General features: G+C 43.8%; 1 protein-coding gene across 2 annotated transcripts in view; it reads left to right on the forward strand.

Annotated features, from left to right (window-relative positions):
* Nucleotides 1–23,863, forward strand: part of Galnt7 (polypeptide N-acetylgalactosaminyltransferase 7) — a 122,240-nt gene that overhangs the window by 91,101 nt on the left and 7,276 nt on the right. Inside the window, exons 3-9 of one of the 2 annotated variants that reach the window (XM_085680324.2) lie at nucleotides 6,677–6,843; nucleotides 11,116–11,246; nucleotides 11,505–11,584; nucleotides 13,368–13,550; nucleotides 16,281–16,398; nucleotides 17,964–18,086; nucleotides 21,671–21,889. In XM_085680324.2, coding sequence (XP_085536450.1) covers nucleotides 6,677–6,843; nucleotides 11,116–11,246; nucleotides 11,505–11,584; nucleotides 13,368–13,550; nucleotides 16,281–16,398; nucleotides 17,964–18,086; nucleotides 21,671–21,889 — 1,021 coding nt within the window. Of the gene's footprint in view, nucleotides 1–6,676; nucleotides 6,844–11,115; nucleotides 11,247–11,504; nucleotides 11,585–13,367; nucleotides 13,551–13,689; nucleotides 13,873–16,280; nucleotides 16,399–17,963; nucleotides 18,087–21,670; nucleotides 21,890–23,863 lie in introns of both variants that reach the window. The other variant, XM_085680323.2, reaches the window with a different exon arrangement.

Raw genomic sequence — 23,863 nt, forward strand, 5'->3', positions numbered from 1 at the left:
AGCAAGGACGACTGTTAGCAGCTGTACTTTGTCTCTTGCTTAGCTTTGATATGACAGGGTGATATACTAGAAATTTTTGTCCAGGCACAGCCATTAATTCTGTGTAAATCGACTTGATTTTCAATCTCCCCAAAGAATGTAAGATTTATTATTCTTCCTGTCAATACTATTTGGTTCATTATTACAGAAAAATGGATGGTGTTCAGGCAACACTGGAATAGAGTAGACCTGTAAACATTTTGAAATCAAATCAACAGATATGTACTCAGAATTGACATAATCATGAAATTCTTGCTATTTGGGCAGAACTGAGCTTAGCTTGTCGGATATTTTCATTTTGCAGATATTAGGAAGAGGGAGTTCTATTACCCCGGACTCAGATTTGACCGTCCAGGGAGGACTGACTAATAAGGACATTAGGGGAAAGTAATTAGTGTCTAGCTGAGAAGGAAAAGGGCACAGGCTCTTCACAGATGGAAGTCTGAGAAAATGATCAGGACAAAAACCAAGTGCAGCTCGAGTCCACTGTGCCCAGTCAAAAGAAAGACCGTATTATTAAGCAAGGGCCAGTCTATAAGGAGGCTAGACTAGGGGACCAAAGACACGGTGCTCACTGTACCCCACCCAGCTGCCTAATTATACCTAGACCCAGTTTGAAGCTCTGCACCCTTAAGTGGACTAAGAACCGTCAGGTCCTTCCCAGGAGCCACGCTGATAAGATGCACATCCAGAGAGGGCTAATGAGGAAGTGGCGCTATAGTTGGTTTTGGTTGGGATTTTTTGTTTGTTTGTTTTCTTTTTTGGCTTGGTTGTTGTTGTTGTTTGTTTGTTTTTGTTTTTGTTTTTTGAGACAGGGTTTCTTTGTAGCTTTGGAGCTGTCCTGGAACTTGCTCTTGTTGGTGCCACAGGGGTCGCGCGAAGATGGGGCAGACCACCAAAGGCTGTTAAACCAGAAACAAACTTTACTCCAGGAAAAAAATTAAAAATTAAAAAAAAATAAATCTCCATGGGGCACAAAAAGCTTATCAGCTAGCTGAGACCACAGCCGGAAATGGACTTGGAAGGCTGTGGCCCTGGGCGGTTTCCCAGCTCCCCTTTTTAGGAGCTTTATATAAAGAAGCAAGCATTAGGCATAAACAAAATAATTTTTACAATCTTAAGGTAAAACTCAGATACAAATTGCTTTTATTTTATTTTATTTTTTTACAATTTTCATTAACAGAGAGTTTCAGTTAAACTAGTGTTTGCATTTAGCCTGCTCTTTCTCTCTGGTACTTGTTGATGGTGTTTCCCGAAGCTGTGCATTCCCCTGATACTGCCACTTTTGTGTAGCAGGGAAGGAGATGGGACAATGCAAAACCAAAAGGTCATGTACATCCCATCGTTTAAAGGTTAACTCAGCTCCCATCAGTTGCTGGTCATGAGTTGCCAGGGGCATTATCTAAAAGCGGATCCTCGGTTTGCAGAGGCCTCTTCAGCCTTGCAGACCCAGCCATGGGTTGTAAAACAAAGTAGCCCACTGTTACTAGTTAATCCTTAAACTGCTGAGAAAGCTGCTGACAGCCTGCTCTCATTCTCCTAGGCTTACAACTTTATAGTTCTTTATTTCTACGTTCTTATTTTTGGAATCTATATTTCTATATTCTTAATCTTGGACTCGTCAGCCCTGTAGATCAGGCTGGTTTCGAACTTGCAGAGATCTGCCTATCTCTGCCTCCCAAACGCTGGGATTAAAGGCATGCGCTACCACCACCCAGCCATTATAGGTGTTTTGTTTTGTTGGTGTTAAATTCTGTATTTTTATGCATATAACACATTTGAAGCATTTATATTCTCAGGTGCTAACACTGTACCATTCCACCCAGAGTGCACTGAAACCACACACTCACACCCCCTCCCAGTCTGTTGAGGTTGACGTACTGGGGTTAAAGGTTATAACTCTCCATTTCATTGAAAATGGCGCAGGCCTTTAATCCCAGCAGAGGCAGGCAGATATCTGTGAGTTTGAGACCAGCCTGGTCTACAAAGTTACTTCCAGGATAGCCGGGGTTACACAATGAAACCCTGTCTCAACATCCCGCCCACACACACCCGCAGAAAAGAAAATAAGTATTTCTGAATGCTAAGTTAAATTTTATGTCTGCATTACTAATATGTTTGGGAATTTGGTGTAAGCGCCATTTCAAGTAAATTCTAAGCATTATTCTCTTCCTTTAATTATTTAAATAAACAGTAATTTCAGCTGGAGGCAGGGAAAGCTCCATATATTTATTTTTAGATGGAAGAAGGTAGTTAATAAGAAAGTCAGTGTTTCTCAAATTATGGGTTTAATTCCTGTGCCTAAAAATTCCTCCCTGTTAGATTTAAACTTCCTGCAGAATTAACAGGCAAGAGTCTAAAAGTACTCTTGTCAAAGTAAGGACTTGAGGGAATAATCTACAAATAAGATGCGGCTCCAAAAGGACGCGAGGTGAGTTCCAGGCTCCCACAGGTGCATACATGGGGAACTGTAGATTAGTGATAGTGTGTGTAAATCACAGCAACTTAAGACCTCAGACTACTGGGGTTTCCGGACTCTGCTTAGCTAGGTAGTATTTATTGACAGTCTAATTACAAGGTTTTTAAATTATTCTATTTTAACTATGAGAGAGAGAGAGAGAGCGCACCTCTCTCTCTCTCTCTGTGTGTGTGTGTGTGTGTGTGTGTGTGTGTGTGTGTGTGTGTCTTATTAAGGAACACAGTGCGGGTACCTGTGGGAGGCCAGAAGGCATTAGATCCTTTGAAGATGCAGTGGGGACATTGTAAGCCACCCCCACGGGTACTAGGAACCTCACTGGGGTCCTCTGGAAGAGCAGCAAGCTCTCTCAACTCTGGCATCATCTCCTAGCCCCTATGACAAAGGTCTATATCAAACTATAAATGATACCAGAACTATAGAGATAGCTCAAATACGTATTAATACGTGTTTCATTTTTTGGATTTGGAATCTACTTTTGTAAATTGCAGTTGTCATTATAAAATGCCTGGAGCAGGAGGATGCCTCAGGGTGAGAATGCCTGTCACACAAGTGTGAGAACCTAAGCTTGACCGCCTAGCACTCACATTTTTTTAAAAACTGAGCGTGAACTCACATGCCCATACCCCCAGCACTGTGTGAAGCATTCTGGCAGCTGATGTAGCTCCAGGCTCAATGAGAGACTGTCTCAAAGGAATACAGAGAGTGATAGACCAGGAAACTGATGTCCTCCTTTCCCTACACAATGCACCCAAAGATGCTTTCAGAAGTTACCATGAAAACCTTCCCTAGGATGACAAGGATCACTCCACGTCCCAAGCTTCTAATCCGAATATGAATACTTGTGATCAAAGCAGCTCTCCAGCATAGCTGAGCCACTACTGTACTGTGCTTGATGCTAAAAGATCGGAAAGTTCTCTTGGAGCCTGAGATGCTAGAGAGCAGAAATGAGTCAAAGCAAGCAACCAGACCCGTCCACCCAAACGTGGCTTCTTGATGCAATTGGTTTTCTTTCCTGCACAGCTCCCAGTAAGCTATCCTTGGAGGATATGGTCAAGACCCTAGGTAGCTTCCTAGAGGCAAAAACAGTACCAATCCTGCGTGTATATGTGTGTATGTGTGTGTGTACCTCCTCTTTTCCTAAAAGTGTATCCCTATGATAAAAAAGTAGACTGCAAATTCAGTATCCTAAGATCAATAGCTGATCATAAAATAAGTTCTCGAGTGTGCCTCTCCTGATATCTTAACTGTATAGTAAGTACTCTGTTCCTGAGCCACAAGTAACTAGAACCCCAGAAAGCAAAATCCTCAGATAAAGGGAGACTACTCTACTGTGCATTTTCCAGCAGTAAGGTCAGACATGATGCAAACAGGATTCTACCTTAGTGTATGGATGGTTTTCTTCCTTTTCACATCTATTTATTGTGTGTGGAAGTCAGTGTTCAGCTTGCAGGAGTCAGCACTGCCCTTCCATCGTAGGGATCAAACTCAGATCTTTGGGCACAGTGGTTAGGCACCTTTACCCGCTGAGTCATCTTGCCAGGCCAGGGTGTAGCTTACTCCCCTGTGTTCATGTAAAGGCGTTGAGGTTGATGAGCATTCGGTGAGCACTGTGCTTTGGCTTCTTCTCACCGCAGCAAACCAGAAAAGCTGCCCAAGAGCTAAACTTTGTCAAGAACCTGCATTCATTCAGCCTGCTTGTGGCAAAGGGAAACCTGTGGTTAAAGAGACCACAATTTGTATCGCCATACAGCTCTGGTTGGGCTGGCTCCTTAGCCCAGGCTGCACACTTCTGTAGGATGTTTCTGTGCTACAGAGGTCACATTTCTCTCCTGCATTCAGTTATTGAAAGGCCATGCATTCCTGAGGTGCTCCCTTCTTCGGACTCTGAGAGAGGGATCCCCTGTCTCCTTGAGTACGCTGAACTCTTCATCAGCTTCTGAGACACTGGTTTTAGTCCGTTTTGTGTGACGACAGCAGACCTCACGGTGAGAATTAGGAAGAAATGCAACTTCTCAAAATTCTGTGAGGGCTGAGAAGCTTTCAGATTGAGGGCCTCCTTCTGCATCTAATCACGGGGAAAGGTTTAAGAGCAGGCTTGTTCCTGTGTAAATGGGTGAGAGGAAGCAATAGGGGGCGCTAAACTTGTGGCTTTAAGAAACCCACTGTGATGATAAGGGACAAATGTGTTTACTCACCCTCAAGCCTCCACCTCCCAACACTAAATGCCAGAGCATTTAGGGATCAGGTTTGCAACACTGGAGCTTTGGGGACACATTCTAACCACAGAAAATCATGCTGCAGTGGCCTGGCGACTTTGGCAGCCATTGGGACTAGTGGCTGCTTCCATGCCACCCTTACCCTGGTAGCATCTCCACCTTGGTCCTCACTGGATCCTCTGAGTCATGCTTGTCTAGAGCCAAACCCTGGCTTCAAGCTTCCGTGCGTGTCGTAGATTCTCTGTACGCTCGGTCCCCTCCTACCACTCTGATACCCAGCAAAGAGCCAGCTGTGGACTCTTAGCTACTTCCTCTGCTCCCTACTGAAGTCCTGTGGAAATGTCTGACCCTTGGGTGTCCATCTAGAGCCAGGAGAGACTGTAAGGAGAGGTGGGATAGCGACCAACCTTTCTCGGCCTAAATACAGTTCAGTTGTTAGAGTTCTGCACTGCAGACACTCCACAGTGAGCTGTCTCTTGAAGCTTGGAAAGAAACTGAGGTGGCAAGCCTGTTCCATCATCTACTAGTTTTGATGCTGCTGTGGTTTAGTTTGAGAAAGGATCTCACTCTGTAGCTCAGTCTGTCCTAGAACTCACTGTCACTGACGTGGCCCTTGACTTGATTCTGCCTCCACCTCCGGGGCACATTTCCTTATGGTGGCATGAGCCACCATCCTGGCTCTTCATCTGCTTGTGTTTACATTCTGTCATCTTGTTTTTTCCAGATTTTTCCACCGCTCCATCCTAGGAGATCTTCTGCTTCCTTTTTTTCTGGAAGGGGAAGGACTCCCCTTCCACAGAATATGGGCCATCAGGACGCCAAGGCTTCTCAGAGTAGGCTTACGGGAGGGACATAGAAAGAGAGGAAAACACATCAAATGGCTTTCAAAACTACCCTCCCCAACCATGGAGCAGCTCTTGTGTGTTAGCTGCTGGGAACACGGCACTGAATGGAACGAATGACTCTCTATCCTTAATGGATTAAGGTCGTGAGCATCTAGAAGGACAGATTCCTAGTTAAGGACATAAGAGCCAAGTGAAATGGCCATCAATAAGAAAATGATTAAATCCATTATGGAACAGCACATGCTGTGGAATATTATACAGTAATGGTTGAAAGCCATGTCAATACACCCACACTCTGTCTTCTAGCTGGGTTCCAGGAATTTGACCAGGTTTGCCCAGCAAGTGTCTTTACCCTCTGGTCTGTCCCACAGGCCCAGGCCCAAGATTTACCCTTTCCTACTTCTGTATCTTGAACAATTACCCTGGAAGAACGTGAGGCTCAACTTTGGCTTACCCCTGTTCAGATGTGCTCATCAAGTCTTCCCTGACTCTGGAATCTTCCTTAGACCCTGCTCTGGGATTCCTTCTAGGAAAAGGCTCCCAACAGCTTTATTCCTGCTATCATTGTCTCAAACACTCTTTTTGTAGAATAACCAATGATCCTTCTTTCGTCAACCCAGTAGGTCCAGACGATGTTAGAGCCGTACTCATTCACAAGTAAATTTTCCAAAGACTCCCATGTGTCCCTGCTTAGCCTGCTTCATTTTTTTCTGAATATTTCTTACTGTCATATTAGACAACAGAATAAATCTCTTGCACTTAAAGCTCAAGTTTCAGAATGGACTATAAAGTGCTCTCTGTGTCATAGAAAACAAGCCGATAGCTGTAATAGTATCTTTAGCATCCTCAGCATTGATTCCTAAACTATGTCTTTTATCACACAGTGTGCTGTTACCAAGGAGCTTTATCTAAGAGTAACTTTAAACAACAGCTTCTCTCTTTGATCTTATGTTTCTGCTGAGATCCAACGCTCTTCATACTGTTCCTTAGATGAGTCAATAGTATTTAATCCAATCAGAAAAATTCAATCACAGAGATTTGAAGCCAAGTGTTATAGATTCCCTTTAACTATATATGATGCAATTTTCCTTTTACAGATGCAAGTATTGGCATTATGATGAGAACCTGCTCACGTCAAGCGTTGTCATTGTCTTCCACAATGAAGGATGGTCAACCCTCATGAGGACAGTCCACAGTGTAATCAAAAGGACACCAAGGAAGTATTTAGCAGAAATTGTGTTAATTGATGATTTCAGCAATAAAGGTAATAATGGTTGTAGACTTGACATCTTGGCTATAAAATTCTGGCTAGAGGGCTGGAGAGATGGCTCAGCGGTTAAGAGCATTGCCTGCTCTTCCAAAGGTCCTGAGTTCAATTCCCAGCAACCACATGGTGGCTCACAACCATCTGTAATGAGGTCTGGTGCTCTCTTCTGGCCTTCAGGCATTCACGCAGACAGAATATTGTGTACATAATAAATAAATATGAAAAAAATTCTGGCTAGAAAGTAAGTTAATCATAAGTAACTGTTAAAATGGTATAACAAAATAATTAAGTTTTAAAAATGTTGGGTATCTACTGTTCTGTTACTGTGTTCGCACTGTGCCAAGCACTGTATATGGATCATTTTATCTAATCCTAACAGCAGCTTTTCCAATATTATAATTCCCTCTATTTTATGCAGGAGGCTCAAAGAAACCACGTGACTTGCCAGCAGTCACAGATATAGTCATTAACTGCTGGATCCAAATCCTTGAGTTCAAGACTGTCTTTAAGCATTGTCTGATGCTGTACCAATTCTGTGGGACGTGGATTTCACAAATTGGGTCACAGGAATAACTTACTGACAGATTGAACAACAGGGTCATGTGTATTTTTGCTATGCCACCTGAAGTTCCAGCCATGGCTTTGGAGCTGAAACCCACGTACCCATCTCACAGGCTTCACTTTACACTTAACCAATGACACAAACACTGAATTTGGCCTGAGGATGGGGGTGGATTAGTCATTTTCCTTGTTGCTGTGGCAGAATACCCGACACAGGTAACTTAGGGAGAAAAGGGCTCTTTTAACCCTCAGTTTAGGGTGCATTGAGTCCATGATGAGGAAAAGGAGGGAGATTGATGTTGGTGCTCAGCTCATGTTCTCCTTCTCTTCAGTCAAGGACCCAAGTCCATGGGATGCAGCCTCCAGCGTTCGGAGCTGGATCCCACCAGGCTCCCCATTAACCATCACGCTGGTCATACCAGGCTGCTTCTTAAGTCTAGAACACATCTGCCGCTCATTTTATTCTATATTTGATTTAAAATAGTAAACAAACATAAGCTCTGAAGGTTTTTTTAACCTTCTTTATTTATTCTTTGTGTCTTTCACATCATGCCTCTCCATCCCATTCACTTCCCCATCCCTTTGTATCAGCCCTCCGCCCTTGCAACTCCCTCTGCTGCCCGAAAATAAAATAAAATAAAATTTAAGCGAAAATAAAAGAAAAACCAGTCTCCTGATAGAAGCTGTAGTGTGACACAGTGAATCACGTGGTCAGCCTCCTTACCCACACATCTTTACTTGCAAGTGATCATTGCACAAAGTCCTTTGTCTGGTTTGAGGCCCCTGGTTTCTGCTACACCATTGGTGCTGGACCCTCACTGGAGCGCCTCTAGGTTATCCTGCTGTTGCCCTGTGCTGTGGAAATCCTGCTGCTTTTGGTCTGTAGATCCCATGTAGGTTTTCTTGTTTTGTTTTGTTTTGAGAGGAGAGAGAGAGAGAGAGAGAGAAAAGAGAGAGAGAGAGGAAGGAAAGAGAATGTGTGGGAGACCCAAGCTAGCCTTGAACCCTTCGTGTAGCTAAGGATAGCCTTCGATTTTGGCTCCTGCCTCCACCTCCCAAGCACTGTCACCACGGGCTGCACCTGGCTTTCCCTTCATTCCTTAAAGGAGACAGTGATAGTACGTAGGCAAGTGTTGGGCCATCTTGGTTCAGCTAGGCAAGAGAGTGGTCAAGCGGCGATTTTCTAGAGAAGTGAATTTTTAAAGTTCATTGTGAATTATTTCTTTCAATACATTATTGTAAGTTAAATACATATTCCTAATTACAGAAATGTGGAAACAGTACTGTGGCCCAGGTCCTAAGTCAACACGCAAATGAAAAATGAATGTTGCTTCTTCAATGCAAATCTGCGTGTTTGTTTATTTTTGCTTGTTACCAAACAGTTGAAGTGTTTGGAACTGACCGAAGCGCTCAGGTACTCAGTAAGAGCTGCTTGCTTGCCCTCTGACAAACCCATCTCAAGGTTTTCTGCATTGCATAAGGTGTGACCACCAAATCTGACATTGGGTTAGGATTGAAGGTAGGACATGAGTACCGTGACAACACCTTCCCGGGTGGCTTTATACAGCTCCCTATGTTGAGCTTCCTCCAGCGCGCAGTTCAGAACTCTCCCAGTCTGGGTGAACTTTCACTGCCTCTCCAAGGACAGGACTAGAATTGTGATGTGCTCACATATGCTAGCACCAGAAAAAAAGGAAAATTAGAATTTCTTTCCTTCTCTCACTTCTTTGCAGCTGATAACTTTTTTCAACTCATCATTTTTCATGACTCTAGGTGTAGAGATTTAAATGTTTTAGCTAAATGCAGTATATTTAACTTAGCTGTCTTATCTTGGTTGCAGTTTTTATATATTTATAAAATATATAAATGCTTTTATCAGATATTTCTTTCTGCAAGACAAATATTTGAAAATCTACTTTAGAGGACTGGAGATGAGTCCCTGCCATCTCTAATCCTACAGTTGATTCTACACCCTCCTCTGGCCTCCAGGGACACAAAAGTGAACACTTATACAGTAATTCTTAAGTGTATAAAAAAATCTAAATCTATGAAACTATTTTCTGAATTCTCCTGACTTGGTACTGATGGTAGGAACATTTTTATTAATATATAATCAGCATTATAAAAAGAATACATACTTTACCATCCTAAAATAACTTTTTGTCCCCAAAAAGAACAGGGGACCCTAAAGCTTGCGGTGTTTATGCCTCTGATTTCCCTCTTGCTGTCAGTGTGTCTGTCCACACTCTACACTTCTGTCTCCACTCAGGCAGGATCTACTTTCCTGACAGTAGGTGGAAACTTTTAGACTCTCCTGGAACCGGAGTCCAGAAGGTCTAATTAGTGTTTCCGATCTCAAGACAACATTAAAAGCTTTTGCTACTAACTTCAGGGAAATTGTAGTATTTGGTTCATCGGGCCCAAATAAAAACTTGTTTGTACTTTGCCCCGATACAAGGCAAGACTTCTTTTACAAAGAAACAACTAATTTTGAAAGGGAAAATTGCCAGTGGTGGTGGTGCACGCCTTAAATCCCAGCACTTGGGAGGCAGAGGCAGGCAGATCTCTGTGAGTTTGAGGCCAACCTGGTCCACAGAGGAAGTTCCAGGACAGCCAGGACTGTTATATAGTCCAGCCTCAGGTAAATAGTAAATTTGAGGCCAGCCTTGGCAATATGACACTCTATCTGGAAACAAACAGAAACATTTAAAAAGCCTCCTAAACAAGCAAATATTAAATAGATGGTCTAACATATCCATTTTACCTCCAGCTCGTATCTAGATGCAACAACTTTTTGGTGCTTTTTGTACTGATGAGAGCCAGATTTTTAACAATTTTAGGGCAATTTCTACGTCCTTGGGAAGCGTCTCAGCAGGATCGGGATTCTAGCTGGTGAGCCAGTTTCCTGGACTCACAGTGATAAACAAAAGCTGTTATTTTCCAATGGGAAGCCAAGCTGTAAACTTTGCCAATGGTGCATGGTTTTCACAGCATAGAATTTACCTCCTAAATTACAAACATGTATGCATATGTGTATGTAATTATAATAATCATAATTTAATTATACACATATTGGTAATGCTAAGCTAGAGACAGAAATGGGTCTTTTGATTGTTCCAGACTAACTTGGTGGCCAGCCTTCATCACAGCAAGACTGCAGTTTTCAGTACCTATTATGGTTGAGAAACGATGGCCCAGAAACAAACTGTTAAGCAGCCTGTGCCCCGTGCAGACTCCAGGAAGTCACATGACAATGACATTATCAGTAGATTCTGTATCTTCAGAGATCCTGAACCACAGCTTCTTTCAGCTGCAAAATATTGCATGTTCTTTTCTTTCTAATTTTTAAATCTGACATTTTCTAAGTGTTAATATTTATTCAAACTTCACAGGGATGCTTGATAAATTTCATACTACCCACTCCTCTGTAGATAGACTAAGCTTACAACTTAGCTTGTCACACATTTTGCCCTCCGTCTTCCTTTTGTTTGATGGCAGAGGACTGAACACAAGGCCTCATGAACACTCCGCACACGGCCTACCATTGACCGATGCCCCCAGCCCTTCCATTCCGTCTTAATTGACTGAGCAGTTGGTCTGATCCATATAAGATCAGTTTGCACATCTGTAGCCAATCTTTGTTTCTTGGGAGAGAAAAAAAAAGTTTCTATGTAAGAATCTATAATGGGTTTGTTTTTTAATTCATAGAACACTTAAAAGAAAAACTGGATGACTACATAAAGCTGTGGAATGGCCTTGTGAAGGTGTTTCGAAATGAGAGAAGAGAAGGCTTAATTCAGGCTCGAAGCATTGGTGCACAGAAGGCTAAGCTGGGACAGGTAGGAGGGATGTCCTGTTTACAGGGTCAGCACTTCCTTGTTGGCAACTGAAAAGTTAGATATGCTTTGAATTATCGTTCAGTTTTGTTTTGCTTTGCTTTGTTTTAATTTAAATGAGAATGTGGGTATTAACAGATAATTGATGTGGCAAAATTGACTAAAATGCTAATTTACATTAGCACCTAATTTTAAATTGTGTGTGATATGTGATGTACCGTCTGTGAGGAGTATTCTTTCACCCTGCCTCTTTTCTTTAAGGTTTTGATATACCTTGATGCCCACTGTGAGGTGGCAGTTAACTGGTATGCTCCACTTGTAGCTCCCATATCTAAGGACAGGTAACATCACCTTGCTTTTTTTCTTTCCTAGTTGAAAAGTAAACCTTGTCCTAGAAGGACAAACACTGTTCTCCCCTGTCACCCCCATTCCATCCGGTTTGCCAGCTGTTGTGTGAGATGTGTTCTCCCTGAACTGTTTGCTTCCTGGGTGGAGCTAGGTGGGTGCTTTGGACTGTTCAAACTTAGCCAGCTTGTATTTGGAAAAATCTAGGTGGCCCCTGGCAAAGTTGTCTTGGCGCTCTGTTGAGACTTTCTCGCAGAGTGATCCTAATTGTTCCCTCAACCCTGGGTAAATGCTCTGAAGACTTGAAGAAGCATGCCTTGGAATTAACCCTTTGGGTTTCTTGTGACCTTTTAAATGATTACATTAGATAAAGGCCACCTGTGACTCAGATCAAGCCTTTGAGTTCCTATGAAAGCTTCCAGGGTTGGAAATAGACAACTGTGGGAAACTGTCCCCACCATTAATGTAAAGAAATCTCTAAAACACCAAAAGAGAGCTAAAGGCCTTAGTTCCCAAACCTTGGTTGCTTCCTGTCCAGAATTGTATTTCAGAATCTAGGCGAATGCAACATATTCTTGTGACAGTTGGCAGACTTTCTCCTCAGATTTTAGGGGAAGGCCCATCGTAAACACCGCACGCGCTGTCTGGCTTTATCTCCACAGCAGCCCTGTGACAGAGATGATTTGCAACACTTTGCAAAACCAGCCCCAAGCCTAGGAAAAATGAATTTGCCATAAATCTGATATTTAATGAACTGTCAGACTGATCTCTGTGCTTTTCTGCATTCCAACGTTTATTCTAAATGGCGAAAAGAACATGGCGAGAGGAAAGATAGCTACCCGGGAGCCAGCCCCTGTCTCCAGGGCGATGTGGAAGTCCTCCCAGCACCAAGGAAGTGGCTTTCCACAGCTTCCAGAGGGAACTCTGTGTGTCACACAGTGGCCCTCCTCTGAGGCCATGCTCAGGAGAGAAGGAAGCTCTCTTAGAATCTACTTCCCTCATAGCAAGGCTCCGAGTCCCACAGATTTTTGTTTTTCTGTGATCTCCATGCTCAACCCTTTCTGATATGATGAACAGGGTTCCGATCATTGTAGTAACAGCTCCGCTAGCATTTCACAAAACCCAAATGCAAGGGATTTATCTTTCCTTGTCTCCTGCAAACCTTAGTTCATTCCTGACACTCCTCAACGGGTACTACAGGCTCTTTCTTGCCTTTTTTTTTTTTTTCAGTGAAATAAAATAGAGTGTGAGGTTTTAGTTTGGGTAAGGGAGTTGTTCTGCTTCGTAGTAAAAGGAGGGAAGAAATTTAAGCAAAAACACAGAAGGATGTGTGCATAATAACCGCCTCTGAAGGGGCGACGAAAAGTTGAAGCTGTTACAGATGTGTTTCCGGTGGTTGTGCCTAGACAAAACCTTGGAGATGTTTCTAATGGAGGACACAGAGAGAAAACAGCAGGCAGAAAAGTCTTGTGAAGACCACAGAATCCCTGTAAGACAGCTGCCTGTAACGCCAAGTACAAGGGAGAAAGCAGTTAGCAGGCTCAGTGGCATGGCTCTTTGCCCAGGGTTTCTTTGGACAGCTAGGACAAGCTCCCCTTCCATTCTCCGCTCATGCTAGCCTTGACTTTCCCAAGACCTTATTTTAGTCTCCACCCCCATTAGACTGTAGTCTCCCAAGGCAAATGAAACCGAGTACAAAAGAAGCCCACGTAGTTAGGCACGCTGAATTAGTCAGTCTGGGGTTCTTAAATGCGTTTTCATTTTCTGTAAATGTTTCAGAGCTACATGTACTGTGCCTCTAATAGATTACATAGACGGGAATGATTATTCCATTGAACCCCAGCAAGGTGGGGATGAAGATGGTTTTGCCAGAGGGGCCTGGGACTGGAGTATGCTATGGAAACGTATTCCACTAAGCCACAAGGAAAAGGCCAAAAGAAAACATAAAACTGAACCTTATCGGTAAAGACTATTACTTTATTTTTTCTACGTTGACTGTTTACCTAAGTCCTTTTTTTTTCCTTCCCTATGACCTCGTATAAACATGTGGGTCCATACATTCGTTTCCATTTGATCTTGCTGCATCATCAATACAACACAGAACCATTTGCACTGTGCCGATTATAGATGTCATAAATGGCAACACTTATGCAATTGTACCCCAAGGGGGTGGTGATGAAGATGGGTATGCCCGAGGAGCATGGGATTGGAGTATGCTCTGGAAACGGGTGCCTCTGACCTCTCGCGAGAAGAGACTGAGAAAGACAAAAACTGAACCGTATCGGTAATCACTAAATCACTTACCTCCCTCCTTTTCACTGGTTGCTGCTAACCTATTAACCTCTCGCCATGCTGAAAACCCGCTGTAAGAACTGGAGCTGTCGTCTCAGATCCTGACAGCCCTTGGCTCCTTGCAGCTTCAAGGCTTCGAATTCACATTGGCTCCTGTAACAGCTTTTACCTTAAGTGCAAGCCCCACTAATGTGAATTATACGCTTTCATTGGGGAAAAGGTATTGCGAAAGGCATTAGAAATTTGAAGCATAGCAGGAAAGGAGGAAACAGCCTTTTGCTGCTGTCTTAGGAGACCAAACGGCAGAGTGTATTCTATAAATTCACACGCCAACTGCTCAACAACTCAAGGCTTGCGGCTTGCACCTTGGAGTCTTGGGTGCAGTGTTGACAGTGAGCACACTAGCCGGAGACTTTGGGGTTCTCCCTTTTGTTGTATTTGCTAAAGCTCTGATACTAATTTTGTATCCATTAAATGTGAATACGAATACATGGCATTAGAAAGCGTATAGAATCCTTTGTTGCTTGGTTCTCAAAAGAATGCTTAATTAAAAGAAAGCTCGATCCCCAAATCGGCTTTTGTCCCTTCTTGTGGTTCTTCAAATAGAACAATTGTTCCTTTTAATCTTTTAATTGGAACATTTTACAGTCTTTCAAAAAATGACCCCCAAATGAAATGTTAGTGTGACCATGTCCGTTGTATGTTTACTGTTTGTTGGTTGACTGATTTGATCTTGCAGTTCTGCTTGCGTTCTCTTTCTCCCTCTCCCACTGTTCATGTCAGAGTTCATTTGGGGACGTGCTTCCGTGTGGTGGATTTGGGCATGTTGTGATCGGGGCACTGAATGGCAAACATGAGGAAATTACAGGATGTCCTGCTTTCACGGGACACCTTCCAAATTTTCGTTCAGAAACTTAAGGTTCAGAGCAATCCAGGGATCTGTTGTTGACCTGCTTAAGCCCACAGATCACCTAGGAGGAAAAGAAAGGGTTCGCTGCCTACCTTGGCTTGTCCACCAGTTCCATAAAGGCACGTTTTTAAAGGAAACCAGGAAAGTCTAAGCGGGCTCTGTTTAGTTAGCACACTAGTGAGCGTGTTAAAGCTGCATCTTCAAATATGTACTGAGGTGCATGGGAATGTGTTTGAAGAGCAAAAAGGTACAACCATAGTGAAATAACGTTGAATGGCAGCTAAGTAAATATGACATGAATGTATGACCAGAATGTTCTAGTTTAGTAATTTCAGGAGCATATTTCAAGAAAGGCATAAGAGAACAGCTCTTGATGTGATTTCCCGTCAGGACGAAAAATTAACCCAACTCTATCTGCTCAGCGTATGCTTGTTGGCTGCTTACTGTGCACCAGCCACTATCGTAGAGGGGAGTGACCTTTTAAAAATAGGTTCTCTTGCTGCCATGGTGATGCCTGCTGTTAATCCCAGACCAGGAAGGCAGAGGCAGGTGGGTCTCTGTTAGCTTAGGTTAGCCTGGTCTACGTAGCAAGATTTGGGCCAAGCAAAACTGTAGAGTGAGGCCCCACCTCAGAAAAATTAACATATAAATAATTCAAATGTGTTCTTGCGGGATGTCTGCTATGGTGAGCGCTGCACAGATCACACACAGCTTTTCAAGGTGAATCCGTGGGATGTGGTGAGAGACGAACATTAGTGAGTGAGGAATTAGGAACTGTAACAGTACCGAGTTGTACCGAGCTCTCTAAAGCTGAAGAATCAGAGTGCCTTGATTATTATTTAGTGGTTGGGAGGAATGCCCAGAACGCCATGAAATTAGGCTGCTGTCATTTCTCCAGTAGTAGAAGTGACGTGAAAAGTCATAGGCTGGCTTTTCTTTCTCCTAGAATGCACCGAATTAAGGTCTGTGCAAGAAGCCCAGAGGGCACTCTTGGGCACTCTCACCTCTTGCTGTAGTGAGAGTAGATGCCCCGCCCCTCCCTTATGGCATTCTGTGCTGTTTGCAAACTCAGTGAACCGTGCTGTTCTTGGGTGACTTACACCATTATGGCAGACTACATCATGGTGTATAGATTCGTTCCTCTTAGAATGACTCACAAATCACTGAAGGAGTAGTTAGTAGAAAGTGTCAGGATGCCCTGTATTTCGGGAGAAAAAGAAATTCTTAATTACGAAGAAATGTTGACTCAACAAAAGAACCAAGGCACCCTCTAGTGGTGAAACTAACTAAAAAAAGTATTTCAGAAGTTTTGGTAAATTCATGCCAAGAGCAAATTCTTTTATGAAAGATTGACAGTTTCTTTATGTTTGGCCATCAGTCTTGCCTCTTCTGTGCATTCTTACGCTGTCCTCCCAAAGGCTGTCTGTCTGTTGGTGAAGGGGTCCTGGGGCATTGCTTCTACATTTACTGCATATAGTATCTTTCCTTAGGTCTCCAGCTATGGCTGGTGGATTATTTGCCATTGAAAGAGAGTTCTTCTTCGAACTCGGTCTCTATGATCCTGGTCTCCAGATCTGGGGTGGTGAAAACTTTGAAATCTCATACAAGGTAACATTTCACTCAAACAGATGCTATTTTCTAACTAGTTATTTGGGGGTGGGTTGTTTGTTTGAAGGGACATGTCTGTGTCTATGTAGCTCTGGCTGTTCTAGAACTCAATATGTAGACCATGAACTCAGAAAGGTCCATCTGCTTTTACCTGCTAAGTACTGGGACTAAAGGCATGCGCCCTCACACCCTGCCTCAGGTTTACTAACTAGTTACCCAATTTTTATGACTTTCAAATAAAGCTAGGTTTTTTCAAAAAAAAGTGTATATAATGAATTTCTCTAAATTATTGAGAATGCCTCGATAAAGCATAACTCTTAGGATAATAAAGTAAAATGATTACTTGTCTACAGACATCAGCCCAGAATTACAGCCAGCAAGCTTCAGAAATGGAAATAGCCTCTCTCCTGCTCGCAGGCTGCCTGTTCATTGGAGCCTTGGTTAATAGTAGCCCTTTGGAGGGCTGTGTGTTGACTGTCTTCTGACACAGCATCCTTGGCCGCTGCAGGACATAGTAATAGAAGGCAGGGTACTCACATAGTGACTGACAGCCTCCTGCTGGCAGTGGAGGTGTCCTGCTCCGTGCAACTTTGCCTCAGTCCCGCCCCAGTTTCAGAGATCAGGAGGAGGGAAAGATTACATTGATCAGATAGATATCCACTGCTTCTTGCCTTAAATAGTCTGTGTTTTGTATTGTGAGGGTTAGACTAGGGACAACTAATCCTTGCTATCAAAAAAAAAAACCCTTATAGATTAGAAATATTTGTAAATTCATAATATAGTAAATCTAGAAAAAGGCAGAGGCATTCAGTTGGTTGAAGAAAATGCCACCGTGATGGTGGTAGAATTTGAGGTAGAAATCAGATGCCCGATTTCACGAAGCAGAGAGAAACAGACAAGCGAGCAGGCCTCCTAGGTGTGGAGGTTGCGGGCAGGCACAAGATGTGAATGTGAAGAGCGCATTAGCAAGTGCAGAAGCAGTCCGGTGGGATCAAGAAGCCTGTTTCAGAAAGACACTCAAGGTAAAGTGAGCAAGCACAATTAGAACCGTACTAAAGAGTCCTTAACGCTGAGTTAAGACATTCCCACTGCCGTGTTCAATAGGCTGGTGGCAACCAGGGAAGAGGGTAACATGACCCAAAGCTGCAGTAATCTCTTGCTATAAATAAGGAGAGTTAAGTAGAGAAGAGTTCAAGGTGATGAAGCCAGTTAGGAGGTTATTACAGTAATCACCCAAGTAGGAAACAGATTAGCATCAGAAACAACAGGTGATGTTAGGAATGAAGGATTTATATTACTTTGGAAGGTTATATTTGAGAAAGGGCTCTTGGATCTACATGTACATAGAAGGTAACTCATTAATTGTAGCTTATTATATGCATTACCATATAATACGCCTTCCTTGTTATGCGTGTTTCTAAAGTAATGGATTGTTTTAGAATTCGGTTAGCTTAGAACCCATTATGTCTCATTTAAAATTTATATTTACAGAACACATGTCCCGTTATTTTTTTTTCCTTTTTGTGTTTCTAACCACTCTCACAATATACCATTTTTCTTGGTAGATCTGGCAGTGCGGTGGTAAATTACTCTTCGTCCCTTGTTCTCGTGTTGGGCACATCTACCGGCTTGAGGGCTGGCAAGGAAATCCTCCACCCCTATATGTCGGGTCTTCTCCAACTCTCAAGGTGAGGTGTTGTTGTTCGTGTTGATCACTCTCAGATCATTGGCTGGGGTAAAGCTCGTCCGCAGTCACATTGGCTCTTCACCGTAAGCCAAGGCTAGACTTGACTCCTGCAAGTCTATTCACCGTAAGCCAAGGCTAGACTTGACTCCTGCAAGTCTTTACTATTCCTCAGGTTAGCCCTGTTCCTTTTTATCTGTGTTTTGACAAATAAAGAACGAGTGTATTTATGATGTATAACAATATTTGATATGCATACATTGTGGAATGCTTGAAGTCCATTTAGCTTATATACTTCATAACATGCTAATCAACGCTTTCTTACTAATGGTCATAATTCATGTTCAGAGATCGCCACAACTTGCTTCTCCTACGGTAGAGATTTGTGTCTTTGGCCCAAATACCTCCCCAGCCTTCCTCCTTCCCAGCCTCTGGTAACTGCCATTCCACCGTTTCTATACACTGGTTTCTTTCACGTCCTGCCTGTGAGTGGGCACACACTTTTCTCTTTCTGTACCTAGTTTGTCTGTCTCATTTACCATAGGTCCTGTGTGTTGTTGCAAATGACATAAGGTCCTGTGTGTTGTTGCAAATGACAGAACTTTCTTTTTTTAAAGACTGGGCATTCCATTGTGCATATCACATTTTCTTTATTTATATACCAGTTGGCAGACACTTAGGTTGATTCCAAATACTAGTCATTCTGCACAGAGATTCGGGCATCTCACTGGTAGACCAAGTCAACATCCTTCAGGATGTTCACAGACAACACAGCACTGGGTCACGGAGTGTTTTTCTCTCTCTCTCTTTCTTTTAATTATATTTATTATTTATTTTTCTTTTATATGCATTGATGTTTTTTGCCATGGGTGTCAGGTGCCCTGGAACTGAAGTTACAGGCAGTTATGAGCTTCCATGTGGGTGCTGGGAATTGATCCTGGGTCCTCTGGAAGAGCAGTCAGTGCTCTTAACCACGGAGCCATCGCCCCAGCCCCCTATTTTCATTTCAGTGAGGGAGCCTCCATCCTGATTTCCATGACTGTAATAATTTGTATTCCTGCCAACAGTTTGAAAGAATTCCATTTGACCTATATCCCCACAGACACACTTCCCTTTTATCTCTGGACCGTAGCTGTACTAGCAGATGTGAAGCGACGCTGCCTTCTGGCTTTAACGTGCATCCCCTGTGCGGTTAGCGACACTGCGCATCCTGGCACGTACCCGGTAGCCGTTTGTCCGCTTCTGAGAAATGTGTGTCGGGTGATTTGCCCGATTTAAAAATCAGGTTATTTGTACCCTTACTCTTGAGTTGCTTTGCATTTTTCCAACATCGTAGAGATTAGCTCCATAGCAGGTGTGTCGTTTGCAGGCCCATTCTGTCCGTGAGGTGTATTTCTTTTGTGCAGCGCCGAGGTTCTTAGTTTGCCCTTATCTCATTTGTGTAGTTTTGCTTTGCTCGCGTGTGCAAAATATGTCAGAAAACTTTTCTTACATTTCTTTCTAAGAGCTTTTTATGGGAGTGGGTCTCACCTTTAAGGCTTCAATCTATTTTGGGTTGTTTTTCATGTGTCCATGGGAAGAAGGTCTAATTTTACTCTTTTGCGGGTAGATAGTCAGCTTCCTCAACAACAGCATTGATGGAGGCTGTCTTTTCCTGCCGTGCATTCTTGGCACCGTGGGTGAAAATCAGTTGTGTGTGCGCCTGAATTTACCTCAGGGCTCACGGTGTCTGTTTCTGGTTTTATTGTTTTTATTACTAGTCTTTGTAGTAAACTTTGAAATCGGGTAGTGTAGTGCCCCTGGATTTATTCTTTTTGATCAGTATTACATTGGTTATTATAACGGACTCTTTACTGGAACCATGCGAATTTTAGGGTTGATTTTTCTCTTTCTCTCTTCTATTTTCATTCATCTGTTTTAGTGGAGGTGGGGGGTGGGGATGCAGCGGCCTTATGGTGACATGAGGCTGGAGGTCAGCTTGTGAGACTCGGCTGTCTCCTTCCACTATGTGGATTCCACCACGTTCATTCCAGAGACCAGACCTGGGTCCTCAGGGCGTGGAGGCAAGCGCCTCCCCCACTGAGTCATCTCACCAGCCTCGAATTTTTCAGTATCTATGAAAATTATAATTGATATTTTGTAGATCACTTTGGGGAGTGTGGTGCTACCCAAAAAAACAAACGAAAAACTAGTATTCTTGAGGAGCCTCTGATATTTGATATTAGCTCTTCCCGTCCATGAGCACGGGATGCTTCCATGCTTTGTCATTTTAGATGACTTTCAGTATGTGGATCTTTCGCTTCCATCATTAAATTTATTCTTAACGATTTTTCTCTTTTTATTTGGTATGATGACCTGTTCCCGCTTTAATACCTATCTTTTAGCCTAGAAATCAGTTTAATCTGAACACTAAATGTGCCTACTCTTGATGTAAAACAGAGGCCAGCAACTGGTCAGCAAACCATACCCAGCCTCCTGGGGCCTGGCCACAGCTGTCACTTTCTAGCAGGTCTGAAGAATGGCTGCGGACACGAAACGGAGTCCTGCATCAGTGTGTGGTGTGCGTGTATGTGTGTCTGCATGTCCACATGTGTGAGGGGGTACCTGGGCCCAAGACTAACATTGGGAGTCTCCTCCATGGTTTTCCACCTTCTTTACTGAGGCAGGGTCTTCCAATTGGACCTAGAATGAGCCTGCACCGCTAGTCTAACTAGCCAACTCCCTCTAGGGATCACTTGTCTTCCTCAAAAGTGCTAGAATTACAGGTAGGCTGCCACTCCCGTCTGGCATTTGCACGGGTTCTCGAGATTCGAACTCTTGTCTTCATGCTGGAGCGGCAAGTGCTTTATCTACTGAACCATCTCCCAGCCCCTCACACCTTTCTCTATGGAGAAATTGCTACTGCGTGATGTAGAAGATCAAGGGGACTGGGGAGAGTAAACACCCATCCAATCATACATTCCTGCAAGGATTCACTAATTCTGTCGAGCTCTGAGGGTTAAATTTTTGTCGGTAATGACAGTATCAATTTATTCTATTGGTCACTAGCTGGTTTTCCTCCTTGTGAGCCACCTGTGGAAGATGTACAGTTAATTTGAGGTTACAGTGGAATGATTCTGTTATAGTCATGAAAAGATTAATAGAGTGAGCTGCGGAGCACTTCTTTGTAATGATGGTTTCTAAAATGGGATTTTCCCCCATATATGTCAGCAACATGGCTCTAATAGGAAATGAGATGAGAAGGAACACCACTGGCCACCCAGGCTCTCAGAAACCCTCTCTGGGCTTCGCTTTCTTCATCTGCTCTCAGAATAAATTGCCTTATCTTAGAATTTATGATCTTCCAGCTCAGGGATGTCTGATTTTATGTATCTCGCTTTTTAAATGAATATACATGGATGGCATTTCTATACATGGAAAATGACATGTTAGGGTTATTAGATCACTTCTTATCATTGTGTACTAAATGCCAGGCCCTCTCTAGGTGAGTTCCCCATATTTTGGGTTATTCTGCACATGTAAGGTGGCCGCTTATGCCATTCCAGTTACTTCTACATCTCAAACCGCCTGTGGTTTTCCTTTTCGCAGAATTACGTTCGAGTTGTCGAAGTTTGGTGGGACGAATACAAAGACTACTTCTACGCCAGCCGTCCCGAGTCTAAGGCACTGCCGTATGGGGATATATCTGAGCTCAAGAAGTTCCGGGAGGACCACAACTGCAAGAGTTTCAAGTGGTTCATGGAAGAAATAGCCTATGACATCACCGCCCACTACCCTCTGCCGCCCAAAAATGTTGAGTGGGGAGAAGTAAGTATCAGCCAATACTTAGATATCAGAATGTGTATATTTGGACTCAGTGTTTGAAAGGAGGCAGAGAGAAAAGGAAATGTGCTCATGGAAGCAGAGAATGCGTGCAGAAATGTTTGACTAGAAACCGTTTGATAGTATACACTAGCCTACCAAACCATCAGAGCTGCCCTGACCACGAAGCCACCCTGCCCCCTCCAGCCCTTATGCACATGGCTGGGGGTGGGACACTCCCCATCTCTGGCCCCCACCGTGTCCCTGTCTTGGCCACTCCCAGTTTCACTGCTGCTCTCATCTTGGAGATCATGAATCCTGAAAATCATTTCTCTCGTCTCCATTTCATCAGAGCCACTGGGGTCTGATGTCCCGTGGGTCTTCACAGTGCTCCACATCCGCCCACCTTCCATGCAGTCCAGTTCTGGACCTACCCCTTCCTTGGCTCTAACAGGCTACTGCAGAGACTGGTGCAGTGCTATTCACAGAGCGCTTGTCAGATGAACTGGGCAGTGGGAATAAAGTAAAGCAAAGGCCTTGATCTTCCCACTCGCCTCTGCGGCATCGTTTCTGATTGTACTCACACATGCACAGCGCATGCCGTCAGCTCTCAGGATTACGGGTCTTTGTTAATGTGCACATTCAGTAAACATTGACTGAGGGCCTGGAGTGTGCCAGTCATTTGTCTGGGCAGAAACCGGACAAGCCTCCTTCAGAAATCTTTTATGCTGGTGGGGGTGGGGAGAGAGACCAGAGCCGTTGAAGGAAGCAGAGAGCATGACAAGGTGACAATGGGTACAAAGGAAACTAGCATGAGGTGCCGTCTGGAGGACGCTCCCTGAGGCTGTGACATTTAACCAGAAGTCTGGATGGTGGAGACCGAGAGCCATGGAAGAAAGAGCACTGCACACAAAGAAGGGGGTGAAATCAAAGTTAGGAGATTGCTTCAGTTCTCTTTCTGTTGCTGTGGCAAAGTAGCTGACTATGGCAACTCGTCAAAGAGGATTTGTTTGGGCTTATGGTTCTCAGGGCTACGAGTCCATCAAAACGAACAGGGATGTCAACGAGTTTGCCGACTGGAGTAGCAAGCATAGAGCTCGCGTCTAGAACTGTGAGCTCAAAGCAGAGAGAGGGCTGGAAAAGGAGAGTCGTCTCTCGAAGCCCACCTCCAGTGACATACTTCCTCCTAAGCCTCTCTAAACAGTGCCACCCGCTGGGGACAGGGGATGAGCCTCTGCGGAGCATGCTCGTTCAAACCACCACAAAAATGCATTGCCCATTTGAGAAACCGACTAGAAGAAATGGCGTGAGGTGGAATGGCAGACGTGAGACTCGAGGAGGCTCTCATCCTGAAGATGGAGAAAGGCCCACGGAGGATTTAAAACAGAAGGGCAGTGAGATTTGGTTTATGTTTTAGTTTGAATTGCCTGCTGGGAGCGTTTAGAATAGAAGTAAGGATGGGAAGGGCGGTTCTAGTGAACTGATGGTGGATCAGACCGAGGTGGCAAGAGTAGAGGTGGAGAGCATGGGACACATTTGAGGGACACAATTTGTAAGTCACGGGTGCGTCTTACAACCATGGGGAAGACTAATGTGTGAAAGAGGAGGGCTGGTTTGATTTCTGTTTGATTAAGAAGTGGCTGAGATTGTGAGCCCAGGAGACAGTGAGTGTGGAGGTGTTGAGGAACAGCATTCCACCTACTGGTGGTGTGCGCACACAGGATCCCTTCTAGACTGCCAGGTTCAGCAGTCAGGTAAAAGTAGTTATTTTAGCACAAAATTGCATTCCAAACATGGAAACCTGTGCTTGCTTCTGCTTCCATTATTGGTAGTTAGAGGAGAGCCCCACTGCAGGGGCTCTTTGCACTGAGAAGCCTGGAGGCAGCTACCCAGAGAGGGCTCAGAAGCTCGGTCTGCTCTAGACGTCTAAACTACGGTGCATGTCCACCGTAGTTACATTGCTTTCCTATGTTTACTTCT

Source organism: Myodes glareolus, chromosome 23, assembly GCF_982192425.1.
Source record: "Myodes glareolus chromosome 23, mMyoGla1.1, whole genome shotgun sequence".
Lineage (NCBI taxonomy): Eukaryota > Metazoa > Chordata > Mammalia > Rodentia > Cricetidae > Myodes > Myodes glareolus.